Source organism: Cydia splendana, chromosome 22, assembly GCF_910591565.1.
Source record: "Cydia splendana chromosome 22, ilCydSple1.2, whole genome shotgun sequence".
Lineage (NCBI taxonomy): Eukaryota > Metazoa > Arthropoda > Insecta > Lepidoptera > Tortricidae > Cydia > Cydia splendana.
The window spans coordinates 2,984,063-3,011,300 of record NC_085981.1 but is presented as its reverse complement, the minus strand read 5'-3'; the positions used below and the strand labels follow the sequence as shown (position 1 = coordinate 3,011,300).

Here is a 27,238-nt window from a genome sequence, read left to right as displayed (position 1 = left end):
AATTCCAAGCTCTGCTTTCTTGCATATTTTATGCATGAAAACAACCTCGAATATCGAAGCCTAAGAAATATCGAGCCCTATGCGAAGCTAGGCTGATAGAAAACTGTCCCATCCCTTCTCTGTATGAAATCCTGGATTCGCGCCTGGTTGGGACTAAAAGTAAAATTGCGTTTGTATATCGAAAAATTTTCGCGCTCGCTTCGCTCGCGTTTTCAATAACTTTATAAGGTATGATAAAGGTGACATTCGGGTGGCGACTGCAGCAACATTACTCTGTTGCAACGTTACTGCTGCAGTACTGTCAACTTCCGTGATAAAATGATGTGACTGATTTCCATACTAAAAGTAAAAATTTACAACTGTCTATCATATTGCGTTTTTATATCGAAAAATTTCCGCGCTCGCTTCGCTCGCGTTTCTATTACTTTCTAAGCTATGATATAGGTGACATTCGGGTGGCGACTGCAACAGCATTAGGTACTCTGTTGCAACATTACTGCTGCGGCACTGTCAATTTTCGTGATAAAATGATGTGACTGATTTCCATTCTCAGCTGTAACGCGGCAATGAACTTCTCTCAATTTACCAAAAAATCAATGTAATCTTGATGACCCGAGGGTGAGGGGGCACCTATAAATCTTTAGGGCATCAACATATCTTAATCCGGCACTGATTGTTAAAAAATGGGTAATATACGGAACCCTTGGAACGCGAGTCCGACTCGCACTTGGCCGGTTTTTTATGTTTATAACCGCACTTCCACACATTTTGACATCTAAGTCGGTGTAGAGCCAGCTTAGGCGGCCTGTAGACTCTATTAAATAGGAATCTATTACCAGGAGTAAATGAATGAATGAAAACATTTATTTTCAGGCAACTATTGGCCCATAGATAAATACCTTAAAACTAGCATACATATTATTACAAAATATATCTTAAAACTAAAAACACAATTATGGCTGCGATGAAGTTCGCAACCCCGCAGTGTCAGGGAGCCGGCCGCGGAACCGCCGGAACTTGACACCCTTCGGCCAAAACTCCTCCTTGGTGAAGGTCGCTAGATGTTCAGTCGGAACGCTCAGCACAAAAGAATTAAAATTCACACTGTGTCGAGATTCCAACTTCACGACCCTCAGGATGAATCCGGACTTGGCTCGTACATACTTCACGATCTCCTCGACCTTCGTAAGGTAGTGTAATCGGGACACATACAGCAGCGTCGTCGGTGTTGCAGGACGCAGCAAATGGTTAGGTCCAGTCGGTGCGGTACCGCACTGATTCAGACGAGCTGACTTCTTTCTCCTCTCCACCTTTTTGAAGCCATCTCTGTCGCATCCCGACTCTTTTAGAGTCAGCTGTGAGTGCTGTGACCGATCCTTGTGAACAGGTTCACGAAGGCTCTGCACCCCTTTCTTCGGCCGCTGCTTAGACTAAAGTAAAGTAGACGTAGGTACCTAAAATTTAACCACATAATTCTTAGCTTTTCTTAAATTTGTTTTACAGCTAAATACGTTTAGGAGTTGTTTTTAAGTATTCAGTTAGAAAGGTAAAAAGGAACTTATGGTGCAGCTTCGTCCGTCTGTCTGTCTGTTAGGTACATCGCTAAATATCTCGCGAACTTCGCAAACTACTCATGCTTTCGATTTGAAATTTGAAATAGTAGGCACACAATAATTGATACATAAAACAATAGTATCGACTGTCAAAGCTAGGAAATTACTTAGGTTCTGCAAACATGAAAAATGATTCCATTTAGCTTGGTAATTCTTGGAAAAAAACGTTTACTTTTCCATTCAAACATATAATAATTTATCAATTTCATGTGGGTATTGGCCAGTCTAAATTGAACCTTCATCATGCCATGTATAACATTAAATCCTCTTTATTTCATAGAGTCTATTAAAAGTCACCGTGCGTTTCATGAAATCACCGTCCGACGCACGTGAAGTAAAGTACGCCATTTCATCTGTATTCAATAAAAGCCTATGAGTATTCTCATCGATTGCGCCATAACCAGCTCATGATGAGTTCTTGAACAAACCACCATTACGTGACTTCGAGGTATTAACAACTAAGCTTACCTATACAGGGTGGAAAAATCGAGTGCCACATGGATGGCAACTACCTTAAATATTGTAAATAGCACATTTTGTGTAAAGGAGACTTTCCTTTGTTTTTAGAAACAATAAATTCTGCATTTAAGGATTTATGAAAAATCGCTTGCCTCAGTCGGGACTCGAACCGGTCAAATGTGACAAAAAATAACGTGCCGTATTTTATGATGCAGATTGAAAGGTTTACTGATAAGGTTCATTTTTCTCTAAATAACAAATACAATCAGAATAACGGAAGGCCATGAAAACTAACAATTACCTTTTATATTTGATTTTTTGTCACATTTGACCGGTTCGAGTCCTGACTGAGGCAAGCGATTTTTCATAAATCCTTAAATGCAGAATTTATTGTTTTTAAAAACAAAGGAAAGTCTTCTTTACACAAAATGTGTTATTTACAATATTTAAGGTAGTTGCCATCCATGTGGCACTCGATTTTTCCACCCTGTATATTTACAAACAATCACTGTATTTATTATATTTTTTTAATCGCACGCTTGAAATAAATCGCACAAATCAGGGATTCATTCTTTGTCTTCTATGGGCCACTTGCACCATTCTAATAACCAGTTTAATCGGTTAAACCGTTAACACAGCGTCAAATTGTACTGGTAACCAAGGTAACTCCAGGCTTAACCGGTTAACCCGAATTAGTGGTGCAAGTGGCGCTAAATGGTCGAAACGGTGGCGGAGTTTATCTCCTAAGCGCCACTTGCACCATCCCACTAACCCGGGTTTGAGCGGTTAAACCGTTAACCAAGTGTCAAATTGTAATGGAAACTCCAGATTTAACCAGGTAACCCCGGGTTAGTGAATGGTTCAAGTGGCTCTAAGTGGTCTTAAAACATAAAATGTTAGACCTGTCAAATGTCAAGTCATTTGGTGTTTTACTTTTTGACGTAACTCTGAACTTTTCGCTCGGCAAGCGTTTGAAATGCAACGCTCAAGACCCAAGACCCGTCAACTCAGCGTTCGAATAAAAGAATCTCACAAAAGGTTAGCCATTGTCGGACTTGTCAGGTTAGAGGTAACTGAATCGGAACTTGAGAAGAGTTGAAGGCTCTGAATAAAATATGACAGGTACCTATTCGTTCAGCGAGTTCACCGAGCCAGGGTTGCTAATCGATGGCTTATTAGTCGATTATACATCAATCGAATTTTTGCTGCGACTCGATTAATCGAATCTAATGTATCAATTTTGCGTTATATTGTTCGATTGTCAACTTAGCAAATAGTTATTTATAAATGTAATCTAATCCAGTTTAGACATCTATGAACCGACTAATTGTGTTTGATTCCGTTCTCGTAGCACGCTTCTTGTATTGGGACTTTTTAACGAAACAATAATTTATATAATTATTTTACTAGTGATCTTACCTTGCGATCTGAGGAGGATACCAGGCATTAAGTACTCGTGCGGAACTTAGAGAGAATTATATTTTTACAATGCATTATTATGCTCTTAATTGCTTTAACATTATCTTTTTTAAAACATTTATTTACATACAATATATATACAGTGGTACTACTAAACGAAATGAATAACTAGCTTAAATCTAAAATAGGCCCTTGAGGCATTGTACCAAGGATGCTGGCGGCATTTCCTCGCTGTATCGCAATGCTGATACGTTGTGCGAGGTAGCCGCCAGCTCTTCGGTCACATTATCTTAGTCCTAAAACGAGTAGGATTTTGCAAAAAAACTGGAATAGAAATTTAATGAATAACGTTTGAACGGTATCGGCCGTGGCAATATTGGTTCAGAACTACAGGCATTTTCGTTTGCATTTCATTCTGCTCTTTCACAGTTACGATGATCAGAATTCGCTTGGAAAGTTTGTATTTTACGAGCTTTTGTTTAGTGATATTCGCTGATTTCATCTGTAGTTAAATGAAGGTACATATTTATAAATTTTTGATGATTGCAACTAGGTAACAAATCAAATTATTTTATGAATAATTTTAAAAAATTTCTCGCCCGTTATAGTTCTTCTTTTTTAGCATTAGAAAAAGACTACGCCATCTTGACGTGTCTTTTAATTGAATAACGCTTTTTAAAAATCAGTAACTATGACTTATGAAAGCAAAAGAATGTAAATAATCGTATGATTCATCATTGTTACTTTTGCCGTGATTTATTTTTCAAAAGTGTTTTCCAATAAAAAGACACATCAAGATTGTTTAGGTACCTTTTTTCTAATGCTAAAAAAACGAACGAAGTATAGAGTTGATCAAAGGAGCTTAGTCTTTCAATGATGGCATATATGTACCTATTTACTTGAGAATTTGGGATGGGTACCGCCGTGACCGCGTGGTTTAGTGGTCAGGACCCACAGACAAAACATCCTCCAGACTTAGCATAGTCGCGCTACCCCCTCTGCCACGCATACGGTAATTTTACTCCATGTTCGAGTCGAAAGTGTCTTTGTGTGACGTCCGTGAACTCGTTCGTAGTTTGAACGGACCAATCAAGGCACGGGACTTCGCTCACCTCGTCCCGCGCACCCCGCATTTTTGGCATCATCGGTTGCATGAAATAATTGCTCTAAACTCGGTCTAGAGTCAGGACCTATGTCAGGACCTCAGGACATTAAAGCCGCGTTAGCTAAAGACGTTGGTTCGATTATGGCCTCGGCCATCGGAGGCCTTAGTCACTTTTTCTTTAATACATCTATTTCAGATTCTAATAATTGGTTACTAAATATAAATATATAACCCCTTCCTTTTACATTTTGGATATCGGTTAAATTGTAGCTTATCTTATGCCATGAAGACAAATCGACGAACACAGGCAAGCCATAACTAAAAACTTACATACTTACATATAATTAAAAGGATAAGTATTCCTTTGTACTTACAAATGTTTTATTACTTGATTTGTATTTTATTCACACAGCAATAAAGTCTTGTACTACTTTTGCTACTATTTTAACCACTAAAGTTAAATTAAATTTTGAATTTGCCATACTTACCTGTAAAGAGATTACCAAATTACCGTAAAACGGGGTGAGTAGGTTTCGCGGGGAGAGGTGGGTTATGAATGGGGAGAGAAGGTTTGAGAGGGGGGTGAGAAGGGATTTTAAGGCTACTGCTACACAAATAATGTATTCCAATTTAAAATGGAGCTATAGTAATACGCATAATAAAAAAAAATCGATCCATTAATCTTCCAAAATCACCTTTGTATGAAAACCCCTCTCACCCCAAATACGAGGCACTACGGGGTGAGGTGGGTTTTCCTCTTTATCGTCAAAAGTTATGAAGTAGAACTACCCAAAATAAAATAAAAACTAAAATACAAACGTCCGGAACACTTATTATATACACCATTCAGTTTTCATATGTAAAAATAAAATGTTATCGAGGTTGAATTTCAGTTTTGACCCTACTCACCCCATTTTACGGTACTATTTGCCTACTCCCTTTTGGTAACTCAGTAATTTAATTTGAAGAATTCAGTTAAGTATTCGCAAACTATTTCCGTAGAAACCCAAAAATCTTGGCCCAATATTTCACACTGTCCGAGAGAAGACGTGTCCGAAATAATCTCGAAACATCCCCAAATCGATACACGTTCTGAAACTAGCAACTATTTAGGTACCTAAAGAAGATACAGCTGAGGCGTTAAATATACCTTATTATATTGAAATAAGGTTCTAAATTGGTTGAATAAAATATGCAAATGGTTTGGTCAAGGTTTTAGTTGGGTCTCTAATCCATCAGATGTCTGAGACATTTTTAAAAGCGGTTCGCGCTCACAAAAATAACATATAAAGTACAGCTATTCCACTATATTAGGTAATTACAGTCAGCAGCTGTATTTCCTAAGCGGGCCAGGTGTTCAAAATGATCTTGACGCGACTTTATTGTTAGGAGAATAAGAGCGTGTCAAGGTGATTTTGAACACCTCGCCCGCTTAGCAACTTCTGCTGCTGACTGTACAGAGGTAGTGCATAATAAACTTGCTATTTCAGCCAAACTCGGTACAAAAAATACTGAGTTTGACTGAAGTAGCATGACATATACGAACGTTTCCGAGAAAATACGAAGGAAAACAATTATGCTGTATGCTCTACATCTGTATCATGCTATGTTTTTTATTTAGAATCAACTACTCGTATTCTTCGAAATAAATCATAAAATTCGTCTAATAACATCATAAAATATTTCCGTGATACAACTATGCCCGTTTTATAACTCAGACTATATCTATAAGTACCAAATTTCATCTTATCTTATCAAATTTTGGTCGAGGTATTAAACTACGGCCCGATTCGAACTTTAATATACGTCAGTTAATAGATCTAGAAACGATATGGATTAGATATGTCAGTGTCAAATGTGACGTTTCTTCAAACAAAATGTCTTTTTTGACACAGACACGTCTAATCCATAATAGTTTCTAGATCTATTAATTGACGTATCGTAAAGTTAGAATCGGGCAGCTATATAGTCGATTTCTCAAAAGATTAAAGGAAAATGCAAGTGCGAAATATAATATATAATTCAGAAGAACGTACCTACACTTTTCATTGTAGCTTAATCCTGTGTTCAATATAATCCCCGACTTATTTTAAGAGCTCCATTAAAACCCTTAGCATCTGTGGAAAAAGACTTTGAGCACCAAAAACGTTAAATTTGCTTCTCTGTCCATATTTTTCGCCTCAATGGTTGCAAAAATATTATCATGTCTTTGACATATGCTGTATGCATAAACGGAATATGTTAGAAAGCTTCATATTTTCAGGGTGTGGAGAAAAAAAAAACATTATTTTGAGATTAGGCATATACATAATCACTTTCATGACTACACTTATTGTAAGATCTGGCTGTAGACCTGTTCAAAAATGCCATCACCTTTTACTGTCGATTCGTCAAAAATGTGATCACAAAGTATGATTTAAACAGTCGCATAATAAATCTAAATCAAACTTGAATGGTTATTATAAACTTCGTCATGAATATTTTGGATGTAGAAAGCCATTAGGCATTCTTATTTTGTATATAATTATATATATAGCAGGATCGGGCACGATTTGCTCGAAGCATCCCAGCGATTTTCGTTCGCTGTAAATTTAAATATTAACAAAAACAACCGTAGCAATCCCACGGCCCTGCCCTTTAGCGTTCTTTATTTAATGGTCGAAGGGTAGCGGAATTTATGTGCTTTACTACCTACTTTTATTTGGCTGAGATATGTGAGCCTGGGTCTTCCTCTGTGTCTTTTCCCCTCAATCTTGCCCTCCAGGATCAGTTTTTGTCATGTCGTACGAGGGAGTTAAAAGGCTGGCCCAGCAAAGAGAAGAGTGGCGATTACTCCACCGACAAGAGCATAGCTCTTAAATATGGACGACTAACTACTTTTATCTATTGTTAACCCATTATTCTCACTTTCTTTGGACATATTACACGTAGAGCTGGTACATCTGTGCAACGACTTGTAGTGCAAGGAAAAGTCGAAGGTACAGGGCGCGGCAGGTCACCAATGCGTTGGTCAGACCTAGTCAAAAATGCATTCAATGAACCACTCCATGAATGTACAACAAGGGCTATATAATAGTACGGTACGGGAAGGCTTGCCACCGGCCCTGGTATCACGACCACGACCACTCTGACAAGAGTGTGACGACAAAGAAGAACACATTAGTATTCAAACCAACAAACTCTTTTCTCTTGAAGTCTGAAATATTTAATGTAGCCCAGAAAATTGTTGCTCAGAATCATCGACAATATTACTGCCGAGACGTCCTTGTAGGTATATCAAGATATTAATGAATTACCATTCGGATCCTGACCGGATATAATCCCGTGGCCCCGATTGGGGAACCCTCGCCATATTTCCAAGGGTCTAATCCGTCTGAAGTTCCTTTTTGTGTGTCTTTCGCTATTGTTCGTCAAATTTAAAGGTCTTTTGTAAAATGCGAAATTTTTTACGATGCTGATAAAGTTGTTGGGAAATTTCTGAAGGGGAAGATTTTTGCGGACGATGTTATTTGAATCTTTAGATAGCGTTGTTATCAACTCTGTAAACGAGAAGGTTTTCAATTGTGGTGTGGTATTTTTAGGTTATTTGTTGTACAATCGAATTGGGCCTGAAATCGGTGCAACTTTGACAAAAATAAAAAGCTGGTCGCTTTCTACAGAACTACGATCCGAGTATTTCTGTTACCTCTTCGTCGTACTTAAACCGCTAAACTAATTAAAATGAAATTTAGTATAGTGATAGTTTGAGGCCCGGGGAAGGTCATCATAAGACTCATAAGATAGTTTTCATGGTGTATGGTAGAATTCACCTTGGAAGTAATAAGAAAGTATATGGAAATAATAATTATACGCAGACGAAGTCGCGGGCAGAATCTAGTATCTTATATTCCAGACTTCCTCATGTTGACCTATTTGCTTGGCCCCGTACATAACTGCCTGACCCTTTTTATGTACCAAATAAATCTCTCAACGTTTGTATCCCCACGTCCCTGGATAATTTGCATGCCTGTTTATTTTTACTGTTTATCGTGGGCCAGGTTAAGCCAATTTCTTTACTTACCAAGAGGCCGATTTTAGAATTTTCACCGCTAGATTTCGTGTATTTCGTTCAATAATATCTCCACTAAAAGGTCAATACCACTAGATTCCAAATTTCTATCACTCGGATTTGAAAAAGTTGCATTTAGCCGTTTTCCATCGATATTCGAGTGACTAAATTGAGCGTTCGATATTCAAAAATCGCCCCCAGACCCGTTCTAAGATACCCGTTCCGTCCCTTTTAATATAGGTACATACTTGCATATATATTGAGATGTATACCTAAAGCGATTTCCAATTTTCAATATACAGGGTGACCTTAGCCATTGGACAAACCCTGAAATCCCACGTAGGGTTACTTCTCAGAAATGCTGTAACGGTAATATTTTTTTTAATTAGAACAAAAGATAAAAAAAAAAATTATCAAACAAAAGTTATTTCCAATAATCGACAACAAAAAGAAACATACTGTATTAATCATTGGCAGTGCTTTTGACAATTTGTTTGAAAATGTGCGGCAATGATGACATTTGTCAAAAGTCAGAATCTTATTAATGTCATAAATGAAAAAGATAATCAAAACGGTCGAAGAAGGTTTCATACTATTTATTACCTCAGGAGCTACTAACACATACAGGTTGCTCCAAAGTAAAAAAAAACGTAATTTGTTTATTTCTTCGTAACCGCTACACCGATTGTTATGAAACTTTGTATACTGGTTCTAAATACCCTAATGTATATGTACATTTGCTTTGTCCAATGGCTAGGGACACCCTGTATAAGTACAACTACTACTACTGAAATTCTCAGACATAAAAAGATAATCTCCATCCAGTTCTTAACTCTGACAATTTATTGCAATACTTACTTGTAACATCTGCTACCCAAAGATTATTGGGAAGATATCGCTTTAATAAGACCAGCGGTTTAGCCAAGGTGACGATCGTTAGCGCTTCGCCATCGAATCGCTTTGTGTCTCTCGCTCTTCCATATTAGTGCGACAGTGACAGCTGCCTACGGGGCCTGTTATTACAATACTAAAGCTAGACATTCTAGCTTTTTATAACACGAATACCCGAAAGACCTAATAAAGTATTCAGTAATATTGCCAGTATCACAAAAGGTCTTCCAGATATTTCTTCATTTTGCATATTTCATTGAATCGCAAAAACGTCTTTCTCAGAGGAACTGAGAGCTTTGCTTCTTTATATCCGACTCAGCTGCGTGTCCAGATATAGTGCAATTGTTTTCCATATAGTGGAGTGTGCTCAAGCCATAAAAAGGTCAAATACGGCGTTCACTGATTAAGAGATTTCCTTTGGTAGAATCAATTTTTGTGTTCCTAAAATGTATTTAAGAAGTGGAGCCACCCCGATTTTTGATGCAGGTGGGGGGTGGGGGGGTTTTAAGGATCGGTGACGTCTGAGGTAAATATTTTTTTAAGTATAGGTTCTATGTCAAGTTTAGTATCATTTTCAACTAAATCAAAGATGTAGACAGATTTCATCTAAATCGGTTCAGCCGTTATTGATTTCACATACAATCTTACACCTTCGTTTTCACTTTTAAGAGATTTTTTTTTGAATAAAAAGTATCATATGTTCTTCCCCGGGACTCAAAATATCTGTATACCAAATTTTATCTAAATCGGTTCAGCGGTTATTGGATCCCCATACAAATTTCCACCTCCCTTTTCACACCTTTAAGGGATTTATACGAAAACGATAGCAAACTTGGCCTAGTACCTAAAATGACATAGATATCAAGCTCAAGTTGAGAGCCCCCCCCCCCCCACCCTCCTAAAAGTTTACATCAAAAATCTCGGTGGCTCCACTTCTTAAATCCATCCTTGGGTCCTAAGGACCAACCCTGCCAAAGGTAATCTCTTGTTCACGCAACGCCGTATCCCACCCCCAGCACCTTCCGCTAATATATTTTCTCGGAAACGTTCGTTTTAGTCATGCTACTTCAGTCAACCTCAGTACTTACTTTTTGTACCGATATGACTGAAATAGCAAGACACGTTCGTATGTTTCCGTGAAAATACGATGGAAAATAATTATGCACTACTTATTCTGTAGCGTTCAAACTACTTAAGTTATGTTTTTGACGAGTACCTATCTCTAGTGTATCTGATATGTATCCTTACTTTATATATAAATATTTACAACATTACAACACAAGACTACATATCAACACACAAGAATAGAACTATGCGCCATAACAGAATTTTAAACCTAATGTGAATAGAATAGAATTTTCCCAATTACTACATAATTTTGGACTAAGGGATAATTTGAATCAAGGCGTTTGAAACAAAAGCCGTGTATGGTATGCTCATTTACTATTAAATTCTGAAACAGGAAACGCTTCCGGGTTCTCATTGCACCTACTTACAGAATAATAGTAGGGGAGCCCACGATGCTAAATCAGGATTTACTCGAGCGTCATACAGACCTATTGGAATCGAAATATTTGATGATAAGAACAAAAAGTTATATAAAGTTTTTTTTCCAGCGAGCCGGAAAGCGTCTACAAATTTTTTTAAATTTCTTGAGGTTGGTGGAGGGTTAAAAAAATCGCTAAGCAGTTTGTGGGTTTGGTCGTTTTTGTCCACGTTAATGCTATATTTTTTCTATAACTTAATATAACACTTATTTGTAGGTATTTTCTTAAACTGACGAACACAAGTTTGACGCCAAATTTTTCCATTGTAACCGTCAGATTAAGGAAATGCGTGCCAATAATTATCAGATTTAGTAATAGCACAATTACTAAACTATAGCGTTAATTTGGACTAATATGACCAAATCAACAATCTGCTTAACAATTTGTTGAAACCCCCACCAAACCCCCCCCCCTAACCAAGGGCTAAACATAGAGGGCTAAAAGGTGTAAAGGTAGACTACACGGGGTAGCAAGATATCATTCATGTCTTAATCTGACGCGCTCGAGTAAACACAAAAATCCCCTCTTGGGCTCCCCTACCATAATGGCGTGTCGAGAGCTCAGAAGAACCGATACTATTATGTGGTTGTACCTGTCATCCGATGTTATATAACATTCTATAACAACCAGTATGTGACCACCATTTTGACACAAAATCCACATTTCGCGCGCTCCAATCAGCGCGTGCGAGACTGTTATGTTATAATGATAAAATTAACGTCTCGATACCTTTGCTTTTCACACCAATTGGAATATAAGGCCCGTACTGCTGCGACAAAGTTGCAAATCACATACACGGGAAGGCACTTTCCGGCCTTTGTCGAATTAAGGTACGCGTACACGCTAGCGCAGGTGAGGGTGTAAGGCACAAGCGTTGGGAAATTAAACTAAGTAGTTATTGTGCTGATAATAGTTATTTATTTGACAAGGGGGTGAACTTTTAGTTTATAATTTTTTAATTTAAATGTTAGTAGTAGTAACCTCTTTATTGTACAAAAAGACAATATTAAAGATAACATTAAATTAGTAAGAAGTACAAAGGCGAAATTATCCCTTTGAGGGTTCTCTTCCAATGTTTGTTTTATGTTTTACATACTTGTTTTTATTGTGTCAATAAAATAACAATAATTGTAAACAAAAAATTGATTCCCGAGCAAGCAAGAAATTCAAAAATTTTACCACTAGCGTAGTGAGGGGAGAAACAGACGCTGCAGCCAGCTGCAGAGAAAAGATACCCCCTCTGCATGTAAATTTGTATGCAAAGCTTACAGTATTGCTGGCTCTGACTGTACATTATAATTATGACGGAGTACATACAGCACTTTGCCTTTTTCAACCAATAATATATAGTACTTTTACAGTAATTGCTAGAATTGTCTGTAACCAGACCAGACGTATCAAATGATAAATTGTAAGAAAAATGGTAAACTGTGTCTGTGTCCACCCAAATTTGAATGAACTAAATAGATTAAAAAGTTGATATTTTAGTTGAGGAGATTGCGAGTTTTAATAAACTCGTTAACTCCTCTAACTTAACCTACACATTTCCGTAAAACCGCCCACTGTAGCTACAACGCGTTAAAATTAAGCAGAAATAGTGTATCGGTAGTGACGCGGCAGAATTTATCAAACCACCCTGTTTATTAGCGCTATTTAACCACGGTGACCTGATTAGGGTGTTTGTTTGGCTTTCTAAACACGGCACTTATGGAGGAAATACCAGGGTCATTATTTTTTGTTGTAATTGCTTCCGTGGATATTTTTGGAGAAAGTAATCAAATGCAAATTTTGAGTTCTTTTCTTATGTTTGCTGGTAGAATTGCCTTTTAAATGATGTATTTGGATGGTAAATATTGAATAACATTCATTTGGATTTGATTTGGTTTGATTTTGTTTGATATTTTACATTTAATATTTGCTTCGGCTTGGTGTGGTGACAAATTTTGTGTTTCACTCGGGGGCAAATTTTGTTTAACCCTCGTGCTTTGTAACCCTCGCAACGGCCAAGATTCCGTGGTTCAATTTTGCAATATTTCGCTTGCTTGGGTATCAATATTAGCACGAGCGGTTCAACAACAACTTTGCCCCCTTGTAAAACAAATAACTATTTAGTTGGGATTTATTTAAAAAATAATTTAGATCACTATTCTTTTGTCAGCGGGTTTATAAGAACTAGTACTTACGGCTTTTTTTGCCTTTATTGACCCGAAAAGCACTAAAATAAAATCGCTAAATTGTTGCTGCAGCGTTCTTTGGTCCAGCAAAGTTGCAGTCTGGCTGCATTGCTGCACGAAATGCCAATAATCCGGAACATCGACATCGGCTTTCACCATTCCTGACTATAACCAAAGATAATAATAGAGGGGTCCTGTCATAGTAAATTTTGTAGTCACAGTAAATTTACTGCCATCTATCAACACACGACTAAAACTCAAAATGAAAACGTATAAAATTATCAAAATAAAATTATATATATGGATAAAACATAAATCTTTTTATTAACAAAAAACAAAAGTATTAACAAAATTTTATTTAATCGTATGGCAAGATTCGAGTCGCTTAGAGTATTAGAAAGTAATAAAGAATTAAAGAACTATATCCAATGTCTTGGCCCATAGGGCTGCGTCTTCACTAGGAGCGAGCAAGTCTTCATGGTTACCAATAAACTTTCTCTTAGGGCAGTCGACTGTTATGTGCTGGATAGTCTGCTTTGGAGCTCCGCAGTCACACTCTGGCGAGTCTCGCCACCCGCACTTGAACATATAATCGGCACAGCGTCCATGCTCAGTTCGAAGTCGGTTGATCTGGCACCATTCCTTTCTGGAATTAACAAAATAATTAAACTAAACATTAAAATTAAAACTAAACTCTAACAACTATATACACATATTTACAAATAAAAAATGGGAGCTAGCTCTAGCTCCGCGCCGGATGGTAGGGTGCGCAGAAGGCTGGTGGCATTGCCGCGCTGAATGGCAATGCCAATTCGCTGGGCAAGGAAGTACCCAGCCCTCTGGTCACCCGTAGCATCATTGAGACGCTTCGCTAGCTCCCTAAATATGGAATGTGCTCCGGGTCCCCAAGGCCCGAGGGTCTCCACCCCAAACGGCTCAAACATGCAACCAGAATCAATGGCATATTTGCATGGATAAATGATTTTATTATTTTTATATAATTTTGACCCATGTTCATTCACTGATATCACGCCATCTAGCCGAGTATAGGCTAAAGGTGTGTGCGCCATCTATCTGAGAATGACTTTTTCTTGATTTCCGAGGCACTTTTTTTCCTTAGACTTTATTCATCTTATACGAAGTTACATATGTCTTTGCTAGAAAGTCTATTGCAGACTATAGAAACAGTGTCAGCCATGGCGACAACGTTTGGGGCATTTCATATGAAGCGGACAGGAAAAAAAAAGTGAGGTTCCCGAATTTGTTTATATTTGGTTCAGTTCTTCTTCTGGACCAACCAATGGAGATCCCATTCTACAACTTCTAGTGTATTTTGTACATACTTAGGGCTATATTTTGAGATGAAAAAAAATAAAAAAAAAACTGGTCAAAGTTTTCGAAAAATGGTTTCGAAAAGTTTACTTCCGGTTTTAACCATTTTTTTTTTTTTTTTTCAAAATTGATTTCTTCGCTGAAAAGATCATTAAAAATTCTATACAAAACGCTTGGTTTAATAATAAGTTATATATTTTAATTATTCGATATTCGAGTTTCAAAAAATCGGAACTTCAATTACGGTAATTTTTGAAAAGCTCATAATTTTTAAAATAAACGTCATATATAAAAAATATTTGGCGTCCGGTTTTATACCTACTAGAAGAAGAACTAAACCAAATATAAACAAATTCGGGAACCTCACTTTTTTTTTCCTGTCCGCTTCATATGAAATGCCCCGTTTTTCATGGCTGTATAAGCCAATATGACTATAACCACTATATTCAAAATACATTATGACTATAAATAGTTACTGTAATATCCACTTGACCTTGCTAATTATTTTTTTTCTTTATTTCCAGAGTGGAGGTGTTATGTTCTCACCGCTGGGCCGTTTGCGAGTGGCGCAGGCGGTCAGGAAGCAGGTAATTATACAATTATTTCCATGTACTTCATCTATTTAATTACACAAACGGGTCTGCCGCGATATAATTTCATTGTTTTTACCTTAAATTCCGACGCTTCAGCTGAGTTGCACCAGCTGTGGTCACGGAAAGACTGACGTCCTAGCAAATGTCAAAATGGTCTGCCGCGATATAATTACATTGTTTTTACCTAAAATTCCGACGCTTCAGCTGAGTTGCACCAGCTGTGGTCACGGAAAGACTGACGTCCCAGCAAATGTCAAAATGGTCTGCCGCGATATAATTTCATTGTTTTTACCTTAAATTCCGACGCTTCAGCTGAGTTGCACCAGCTGTGGTTACGGAAAGACTGACGTCCCAGCAAATGTCAAAATGTCCGTTTGTGTCATTAAATATGTGTACAAAACGCGAGAGTTTAAAGTGTTATAATATGTACTTCATCATCATTCTCTTGTCCTTTTTTATTCATTTATTTATTTAGGGACTTTTAATCTTAAGATTACGCCGGTCCTATCGTACCTAAAACTAAATTATAGTCATCTTTCTCTTGCCCTTGTTCCATTCACTTATCTTTCTCTTTCATAGGTTTCTGTCACAGATTTTATCATTTATCAACATCACTAGCCTATTCGTCTATTCGACGTATAGTATGGTGTAACGCCGGGGAGATACAGTTTTTAGGGGGTGAACAGACTGGTACGAGACCGATAATATCGATATTATCGATATCCTTTATTTTCACATCGTCTCTCATACAGTCTTGCAACTTAAATTTAAACCACTTATAGATATTTCATTGAGCAAAAATTTGGAATATTTCCTTATTTTAAAAGATAATCTACTAATATGCTAAAGTTGATTCTTTCAACTGAAAGATGGCCAAAGGAACGGAAAAATTGTATCCAAATCGAATTCTGGATTATTAGAATAGTTTTTGAGGAATATTTAGTTAGTAGATAGAAGGTAGATCCATCAATAAAAACCTGTATCGGCCCGATTCGAACTTTAAGATACGTCAATTAATAGATCTAGAAACGATAATGATTAGATAAGGTAGTGTCAAATGTGACGTTTCTTTAAACAAAAACGTCACTTTTGACACTGACACATAATCCATATCGTTTCTAGATCTATTAATTGACGTATCTTAAAGTTCGAATCGGGCAGTATGAAATACGCTAAGAATAATTTCTCGTGTGTTTTCAAAGTTACACTAAATTAATCAGCAACGAAGCCTACGTTGCTGATCACGAACTATGAATGGACTTGTTTTTTATTGTTAAGGTGACAGTCCATTTCCAACGACAGCAGCACTACCATTCATTTTACAATGAAAATTGACAATAACACCGACGCGTTCGTACTAGTAGTGCAGCTGCGGTCAGAAATGGAATGTTACCCTTAATCTGAATTGTAATACATAATAATATGTTAATATGACATTAGGGTAAAATGTTTGTTTGTACCGTAAATCAGGGTGAGTAGGTTTCGCGGGGAGAGGTGGGTTATGAATGGGGAGAGAAGGTTTGAGAGGGGGTGAGAAGGGATTTTAAGGCTACTGCTACAAAAATAATGTATTCCAATTTAAAATGGAGCTATAGTAATACGCATAATAAAAAAAAATCGATCCAACAATCTTCCAAAATCACCTTTGTATGAAAACCCCTCTCACCCCAAATACGAGGCACTACAGGGTGAGGTGGGTTTTCCTCTTTATCGTCAAAGTTATGAAATGGAACTACCCAAAATAAAATAAAAACTAAAATACAAACGTCCGGAACACTTATTATATACACCATTCAGTTTTCATATGTAATAATAAAATGTTATCGAGGTTTGAATTTCAGTTTTGACCCTACTCACCCCATTTTACGGTACTAAATTAAATCATTTTGATATCAACATACTCATAAAGTCATTATTTTAAACGTTATAAGTTATACATAGAATGGCGATGCATGATGCCTATCTCTTCCGAGCAGTAATGCGTTAGGCATGAAAGTATTTACATGAACCTAAATCCATCTGACCTCAAAACTGGAATGCTAATAACGTCCCCACATAAGGGGTCACATTAATAAAACAGGGCATCAAACCCGCGGCCTTTTGCAAATGGCCTATATGTTCTCATTGCCCATCGAGAGGCGAGTAGACTGCTATAACACACCAGGATGACTGGGAATTTGAGATCCTTGACAATAAGGGACAGATCATTTAACTACCAGCCCATGGAACTTGACATTCATTCATTCATTCATTTAATCCTTTATAAAACAAAGTTTTACATGTCAAAGTATTTCATATTTATAAATTCATTTGACATTTAGTAATATAGGCTCATGTTTTTATTGAAGAAAATATTTTTGAATAATAAGGCTACAAAAAAATAAACGTACGTCTTCTTCATATTTACTTAACTTTTGAGTTGAAGCCACAAACATTTCTAATAAAGTTAATGAATACTTTCAACAAATAATATTTTATTCTACACATGAAAAAGACGTAGGTGCCACCAAGATGTTTCTTAATATGCTCGTATAGTTTTCTGTATGTTGCCCGTAAAGACATTATTATGCTCTTTTATTATTGCATCCCATGAAGGCACAATACCGTCCATTAAGGGGCCCACTGATTAACAGTCCACCGGACTGTATCGGCCTGTCAGTTAAAACAAAATTTTGACAGTTCCGAACAACTGACAGGCCGATACCGTCCGGCGGACTGTTAATCAGTGGGCCCCTTTAAGCCTTTTAAGTAGATAGTCTTATACAAAGTGCATGTTGCAGTAAGTTCCAAAAAGTTCGATAAGTTCTTTCGAATTTTCGAATTTCCGAAAATTTGACAGGAAACAAAGGAAACTTTCATTTTGGAAACGGAAAATTTCGATTCTGATACAAAAATATATTTCCAAAATTTTAGTATGTGAAAATTTCGCAATCCTGGAATGTTTTACGGCACATTACGGTAAACAAATGCCCGATTTTTTAAAATATCAATATAATCATCATCAATATTGAAAACTGTTTTTTAACATTCATTTGGTTTGTGTTTGAAGTGGTTAATAATGTTTTAGTAAGATTTAATGGCGCAATCAGTAGGATGGTTCTAAATATTATACGTGTTTTTTTTTAGATTAGAAATGGTATAATCTAACCTAAGGTACCGGTAACTTTTTCCTCCAAAACTAAATCTGAGTAACTATGCACTGACTTATTGTGTCGTTTACATATGTTATTGTACCGTAATTATGAGATATCATAGGATCACTAGCATTTCGGAAGAAAATGTTAATTTACAACTTTTGAGATTAGATTCTAATCTTAAAAAAACCGACCAAGTGCGAGTCGGACACGCGCACGAACCATTACGCAACGGCAAAAAAAATCACGATTTTTGTATGGGAGCCCTACTTAAATATTTATTTTATTCAGTTTTTAGTAGTTATTGTTGTTATAGCGGCAACAGAAATACATCATCTGTGAAAATTTCATCTATCTAGCTATCACTGTTCATGAGATACAGCCTGGTGACAGACAGACAGACAGACAGACAGACAAACAGACAGGCAGACAGACAGACAGACAGGCAGGCAGACAGACAGACAGACGGACAGATGGACAGCAAGCGGAGTCTTAGTAATAGCAAAGACATATGTAACTTCGTATAAGACGAATAAAGTCTAAGGAAAAAACGTGCCTCGGAATTCAAGTAAAAGTCATTCTCGAATAGATGCCGCACACACCTTTAGCCTATCCTCGGCTAGATGGCGTGACGACACCGTTTCATATTTAACAATTTTAACACATAGATATCAGTGAATGAACATGGATCAAAATGATATAAAAATAATAAAATCATTTATCCATATATATACATTTTTTGATAACTTTATACGTTTTCATTTTGAGTTTTAGTCGTGTGTCGATAGATAGCAGTAAATTTACAGTGACTACAAAATTTACAATGACAGGACCCCTCTATACTATCTATTCTTTTTGGTAATAGGGTACCGTTTTACAAATTCAAAAATTCAAATTCAAAATGTTTTATTTGCAAATATAGGTAGACATACAGTGATGGTAATCTTACAATAAGTGGTGTTCTATTAGACCAACAGGCATGCAAAAAACATATGTAGAAACGAAACTTCAAAAACTTAAAAACAAAAAAAAAAACAACGGGTTGCACTACGGGAGTGCCGACAGAAGTGAAAACTCAATGACTAGTCCAAAATGTCTGCAGCACTATGACCCATCCTCCTTTCTATTGAAAAACTTTAGTTCCGAAATTGCTGGTTAGTGAAAGCTGAAAGTGAGTTTGTTTAAAATTCGAAATTCAAATTTGTAGCGTTAATTGTTTAAAATTCTGATAGAAATTGTAAAGTTATCTTGCAGACCTCGCATTTAAATATATTTGGTCATGATATTTTGAGTTTAATTCACCAGTATTAGAGTTCACTTTTACTAGCGAATTCATCAAGATGTAGCTTTATTGAATTATATTTGAGTGATATAAAGTTAGAATGTAAGGCTTCGTTCACACGGCATTGTCCTGCACGTTTTTTTGCAGTATACGTCTTAACGGATAAATAGTGGCACATACTTTGTGCATAGAACCATTCACACGGCGTTTGTACTGCAAAAAAACGTACATTGTTTATACGTTTAAACGGATATTCATATTCATATATTTATTCATAATAGTTCGTATTACATGTCAAAAATATTATTTACAAGAAATTATTTACAAAATAAGATTTGTAACATTTTACATAATAATATGATATAAAGCCTGACAACAGTTTATTTAACCCTGAGATAGTGTCGCTGCAAACAGCTTACGTATGGCAATAATGTGCGTACGTCATGTATAGTCGGGGTAGTGTTTATTGGCTTCATGTTGTTACTCGTAAAATGTCAGAAACATTGCTTACAGAGAATTCGGTTCTTTCAATTTACCTATTCGTCAAAATCTGATTCTAAATATTCAATATTACTATATTCTTCGTTTTCAGACTCTGACGAAGTCTGATTTTCATCAGATGTTGTGTCGCTTTCAGGACCACCAACCTCGATTATAAAACGTTCAGTCTCCAATTCGATCATAGGATTTTTATCGTCGATCTACAACCTTAAATGAAATATTAAAGTTTCAACCAAACAACAAACCAGTTCAATAAAACCGCACTATAAAATGTCAATACCGGTCATGTCAGCCAACTTCAAAATATTGTTTATTGGAATGCTATGTAATCCTTCGTCTTTTTTAAGCTGTAAGTATTTGATTGCATTCACTACAATTTTTTCGCATCTTTGGTAAATTTTTTTGGCATTTTTGTAATAAAACCGTTTATATTTGAATATATTCGTAGATATTTTCCGTTTGTTTACATCGGTGACATTCGATGACATCCAACGTTCGTTGTCAAAGAATACTTGTTGCCAGTAAAAGAAATTAGTACCATTGAAAATCCGCAAAATGGCGAGGGTCAAATAAACTGTTGTCAGGCTATACAATTAAAATTATATTAAAATCTAAGTTTAGGTACTTATTTTGTACTCCATAAATTCATTAAAGCTGTAAAAAGTGTGCTCGATAAGCCATCGTTTCACCTACTACCGGACTTGCAAAGCAAATCGAATGAACTTTAACGTATTCGGTTTGCAGTGGCGAGTAGTACAGTTCTGTTTGATTCACACAGAGCACGATTTTATACGTTTTTTATCGAATAAGCATCTATAGTACTCGAGCGTTTTTGAAGGGATCGCACGTATTTTATTTTTAATTTCGTGGTTATTTCAAAATTGTTGACGAATCTTCTATACATAACGAAGTATAAATTGATTTAGTGGAACAAAACGGACGTCTATTGAAAGAAATTGAAAAATTTTGTTTAGCGTACCTATAAATTTTGAAAAGTTTTATTACACATAGATTTTTTATTTATAGGATGTACCCAAAACCTTCTATTTTGTCGGCAGCGAAAGCGTTATCGCCATCGATACCAAAATAAAAGTACGATGAAGCGTGGATCCATCTCAGACGTCTGCCCACTTCGACAACTGCGTGAAAACTGTCGCTATTCGGCGTGAAAATGGATTTTAAACGAATGAAAATCTACCATGTGAACACCCGACTGGTTGTACGTTTAAAATCGAATACGTGAATAAACGTGCAGGACGTAGCCGTGTGAACCTTTTTTTTTTTTTTTTTTTTTAAGAGGGGAAATGCTTTACGCATACCACCCGGCGCGGGGACGGGCCGGGATGGTTATGTGGGACTCCCTGTTGTGGGCTAATGAGACCCCAGGTTTACCCACTAAAACCCCTCTGTTGCCGCCTCGCTGCTATATGGCGAGGTCCCAGGAACGCCGAAGTACTCTTCCGCAACCTCGCCAGTTGCCGTGTGAACCTAGCTTACCTGTGAGATCCTTGTATTTCAACACGTACAAGATTAGAACCTTTTTCATGTAATGTCATTGAGTTTTTCTTTATTGATTTAAATGAGTGGCCATCTTAACGTTACGGTCACGTGATCGCGTTACGCGTTACGCTGTCTCGAGTTTATTATTTTACCCCCACCTCAAAAAGTGCCCAGCGCCGCTAAAGAAGTTTTCACTTCAAAAACTTCAACAATTTTCAGCAAATAGGCCACAAGGGCACTTTTACACGTTAACATTGAATTTACATACAAGCAAAAATAATAACAATACATCAAACCCTTTGGGTACAGAACCCTAAAAAACGGAGTACTTATAGACTCGCCACGCTCCTCTAACGATTAGAATACCCGCCTATCATTCCTTTTGCAATAATAATGCGTTGAGTAAGCTATTTCAGAGCGGGTCGATGTGGGATAAATATTTGAGGCGTCTGAAAGGTTAAATCTGTGGGAGAGATTTGCTTTGGATCGGATTTGGGTTGAGATTTTTAGGGTAATTTATTTTATAATATATTTTTAGGGCTAACTAGGGAACAAATAAAATTATTTAATGTAATATCACTTGGACACTGATACTACTTAGTACTTACCTACTTCTTTACTTGCCTCCTTATTCATAAAACTTTACGGGACTGATTTAGTTAAATTATGTTTTAACCCTTTCTTACAAATACATAAGTCAAAATGACAGATAAGGGCAGCTAATTGAGGTTTGTAGCGCGTTTATGAATAAAGGGGTTGGACTTTTTAACTTTTTTTTGTCCCTTTTTCTTTGTTGTATGATAAATAACTTTTTCTTTGTTCTATTACAGTTTATATTTTCAGGTATTTACTGTACAATGTTTCCACAGATCATGAACTTCTGGTATAAATTTATTATTTTAGGTGAACATTAAGGAAAAAGTTAAATAAAAGTAATGATGAAAACACAAGTAGAATTCTAAGGGATTTGAGCAGAGTTTGTTCAATTAAAAATTTTAACAACCCCCTACGCTATATCCCAAAAATTATCAATTTTATACAAAAAAAAAGCCCTACATCATTTTGGAAAAGAGCTGATACTCTTCAAATACTGGATAGATTTCTATCAAACACAGCTAAGAACCACCGCAAGGAAACTCGCTTTCACTTAAAAGACCCGTATCAAAATCGGTTCATCCGTTGGAGAGCTACGATGCCACAGACAGACAGACAGACAGACATTGGCGTCTAACATATAACATCCCTCTTTTTGCGTCTGGTGTTAAAAATTGATGCCGTGCTACTAGAGTGTACAGTCTGAACAGTACGAATCGGTTGCACCGATCAGTGTCACTCTCTCTAATCTTATACGTTTAACCCGTCGAACGCCCACCATACAACAAATTGATGCAAAGCAATTTGACCCATATTGATCTGTAGTAACACATGTCTGATACTAAGTCGCTACAACCCAAATTGAGTTAACATCACACGTGTGACAGTAGGGCGCTCCACGGGAGCTCGGCTCGGCAATTCTTGTATGTATATATCTATCTAATAAATAGGTACCTTTAAACGAGCAATTCTTGTTTATTTATATATTTCGGGGATCTCGGAAACGATTTCGATGAAATTTGCTGGATGTATGGGGCTTTTCGGGGGCGATTAATCGATCTGGCTAGGTTTTATATCTTTGAAAACGCGCATTTTTGAGTTTTTATATGTTTTCCGAGCAAAGCTTGGTCCCCCAGATATTTTATAAAAATATGGGAGATGTTTACTGCTGAAGTGACGTTGATCAGTCCGACAATGGTAGGTGATGCAACAGGCCCTAAGTTTCAGCCCCAATTACATAAGGTAAACGTACTAGTGCTCGACATGCTAATGCCCAATAGATGATACCTTGCCGTCACCTCTATTGACAATGACTTAAGTTTCAAGATGACATGTACTGGGACCGCGTCGAGCACCAGTAAGTTTACTTTAGAGCTTCTTTTAAATTTCCAGATGAGCCAACTCCCAGTCCTAGGCTCCGAGGCGGCGCCGCTCCCCGCCCCCCTCTGCTACCAGTTGCTGTGCGCGCCCCCTCTGGCGCCCTTACCCGCGTGCGCGCCCTGTGAACTGCCCCCGCCACCGTACGCCATGTATCCACTACCATTTGACAATACGTACATCATTGATAGACAAGGTAACTTTTTTATTTACTTGCCAGATCCCAGTTTTACTCCTTTGTTAAAAGAATGATTGAGCCCTGTCTTCTAATTTCTGTTTTTCTATCACTATTTCTCAAATTTATCTCTTCGAATACCAATTCATTTTTTCTCTTTCTAAATCTAGCCCAAGAAGTTTTCTTCCACAAAGCCAAGGAACTATTATGTAGAAACATCGTATCTATTCTTTGTTGGACCAATTAATATTTATTTCGTCGTAGAGGAAATACCGAGTTCTAAAGAAACCGTGTAGAAGTTCTTAGTCCTATTTTTCCTGTTTTAAAATTGATATGCAGAGAAAAGATAGAGATAAGAAAAGAACTTGCGGTGTTCAAGACCATCAAATTTACAAATTTTTGACACATTCATTAAATTAAACGAATTAAAAGGAAGAATAATTCTTCTAACTTCAAATTATTTGACGAACAAAATAAAAATGTGCGTCTATTTAGATAAAAATTATGTATTTTAAATCCTCAGCAGCAAATAAAATAATCTAAATAACCTTTTAAATTATTTCAGCAACCCCAGCGCTTTATGCCCCACCAACGCAGTACACTTTAGTGCCAGCGCCATACTCCGCCTGCTGCGAGCCCTCATGCTGCGCCCCCCTTGACAAGCAGCCCCGCGTGCCGCCACCCCCTCTCCACCCTGCGTATATTTACTGAACTATTCGCTGAGGGGTTTGCGATGGACTAGATGCTATCCAGAATTTCGTTCATTTGCGATATGATTCAGTACATTTCTGAGATTTTTTTTAAGTATCAGCTCTGATGACTAGGTGCTGTTCTCAAGCTTTTTTCTTGATATCTTATTGTATGATGCCTTTGTCATATTTTTCTGGAATATCTATGAAAGGCTTATTTCAGCTAAAACTAAGTTATCAATAGAAATGAATCATCTGCAACACGTTTAGGTACGTATAACAATAGACGGTGTTAATAAAGTAATACTTAATGTTATTTCAAGAATGGACAAAGAGATATTTTGTAAATTGTTGGCATGTTTGATAACACTTCACATTTGACATTTTGCACACGAGAGAGTTCAAGCGAGCAAAATGGAATTGGAATTTGAGGATGATATTGCTGCTGAAAATGTTTATAAAGTGTAAAGGGAAACCACGATACGAGAATTTAATTGTCATACATTATAAAGGTTTTATAGGCCATGAAATATTGGTTACTTTTCTTTGTAAATCAGCATCTAGTACATCAGTCCTGTCACAAATCTTCCTCATTTCGTTATTTTGTGATTTTCCCACCAGACTAAAGTCTAAATTCAAAACAGTTTTTATTTCGGGCCGTTCATTTAATCAAGTCTTCCAAACATCACCACGCTCAAGGCAACTGTTTCTTACATTATTTTCTTTTCTTAAGAATGTGTGATGGATTTCATTGTTGACAATGAAAGAAAGAAAGAAAGCAAGAAAGAAAAGTCATTTATTCGATAAAGCACACATACACGGAACAAAAATATGAAAAATAGTGAAAGATAAAAGGATAACAACAACATCAGACATAATTATATACACAGACAGAAAAATAAATTACACTTGAGTCTAGCAATGTGTGCAGTAAGGAAAAGGCTTTGACTCAGCATTCTGTCGCAATTTGCAAGCGAGGCAATATTGCAACGCTGTTATTTTGCTAAGGCCTGATGGAGTGACTTAATATAAACAATGAAAGATAGGAACGTTTAAGTGATGCAAGAAGTGTTCAATTAGATTTTTGTCTAATCAGGTGTGTTGTTTTTGAAGATTTTGTCTAAGGGCGTCTATCTCTTACTTACATTGGTAACAATGTAGTTGCTTCAGTTAGATTTAAGAGTGAACAGGTTTCACGTGCTATCATTATTATTATACGTCTATAGATGCATCAAATCGTATGCTTTAGTTGGTTGACAAGAGATTTAGGTACAAATAGTGAAAATATAATCAAATCACCACAATAACACACTTGTGTGTCTGTTAAACATTGATGCTCGCATGTGTTTTACCTACAGCATCATAATTGATATTATGTTGAACAGTTTTATTTCTTTAAGTTTAATTTATAATGCTGTAGGTACTTGTAACTAGAACATGGTCTACTATTCTAAATAAGTGCGATGAATTTTTCAAAACTTCTGTCTTGGTGTTGTGGCTTACATGTTGTTATTGAAAAAAAAAGAAATGTCATGGAATACATTAATTTATAAAAAAAATGTTAGATCAATCATAAAGTTTGTTCAATGGATCTTTTCTAAAGTGGTTTGAAACATCTATAGAAATATTCATAAGTGTAAGAATGTGCGTGATAAGCACAACGAATTAAAGCACAAAGATAAGTTGCTAGTATAGAAGACATTACCTCTAAAAGACAGATTTGTTACTGCTTGTTATCCTTTAAAAGGAGTTTTGTTTACCCTAGTATAAGATTGTTTTCGGATTCCCATACCTAGAACAGAGAGAAATATTTTTTAAATATTTAGTTTTTAATGTTACTGTTGAAACAAGTCTGGGGTCCAAAATGTGATAAAGGACTATCGATTTTAGATCACCAATGAATACCGACAAGAATTTATAAATTGACAAATTTTAAAACTATAATGACCCACGTGATGATTCTAAAGTCAATAATCCTTTACCCAATGTTTTAATTGTGTTGGAAAATTTTAGGCATATTATTGATAATAATCCTGCAATAACTAATGATAATGTTATAGGCGAAATGCCCGCTACACATTTTGATAAAAAAACAAGTTGATAATAACGTAGAAAAAGGGGAAATGTTCTCTGGTACCGAGAATTCATAACACGGTGATGTTTTTTACAAGCTTGCAAGCATGCTGGCAGTAGATTTGGATCATCGTGTTAAAGATTCTAAAGACCATTTTTTAATTGTTAAGTTTAAACCTATTAAAAGACAATCAATAAAGCATGAAGAATGTGATAATGGGATCTTTGTAGACATAGTTGTGTTTCTTATAGATTTATAGAATATCCAATTTACTAAAATCTAAAATTTATTTGTTGCAAGGATAATAGGACCAAGTATCCGAACTTTCATGTTGCTTTTGAATGGGAATAATAATAAAAATCTATACGTAACGTTGTACGTGAATGTTAATCATTTGGATGTTGTATTTTCTCACTATTTAACAGCTGTCGTCATTTGGCATATTTGGTAAAATGTAGTAGGTAATTCATCAGAAACAGATAATGTGATTGTTAAAAAAAGCTCATAAACGAAAAATCGAAATATTCTTTGAAAATCAAGAAAAGGAGAATCAACATGATCCAGATGAATATACAGTGAGTGAAATATTTAAAGGAGTATAAACACTAGTTATGGGACATGATGGTAATAAAGCTAGTTTACCAAAGTATGTCAAATGACCAGCTTTAGTTGTAAGGCTTTATCTCAATTACTATATTATGATACCTCGACATCATATACGACTAGTGTAA

At 36.4% G+C, this 27,238-nt stretch overlaps 1 protein-coding gene across 1 annotated transcript in view; it reads left to right on the top strand.

Annotated features, from left to right (window-relative positions):
* LOC134801496 (protein boule) overlaps positions 1 to 25,332 on the top strand; it is a 49,182-nt gene extending 23,850 nt beyond the window's left edge. Inside the window, exons 2-4 of the mRNA XM_063774105.1 lie at positions 15,113 to 15,175; positions 23,585 to 23,765; positions 24,310 to 25,332. Of these exons, the coding sequence (XP_063630175.1) occupies positions 15,113 to 15,175; positions 23,585 to 23,765; positions 24,310 to 24,455 (390 nt within the window). The 3' untranslated portion in view covers positions 24,456 to 25,332. The remainder of the gene's footprint in view (positions 1 to 15,112; positions 15,176 to 23,584; positions 23,766 to 24,309) is intronic.
* Positions 25,333 to 27,238: the final 1,906 nt, after the last annotated feature.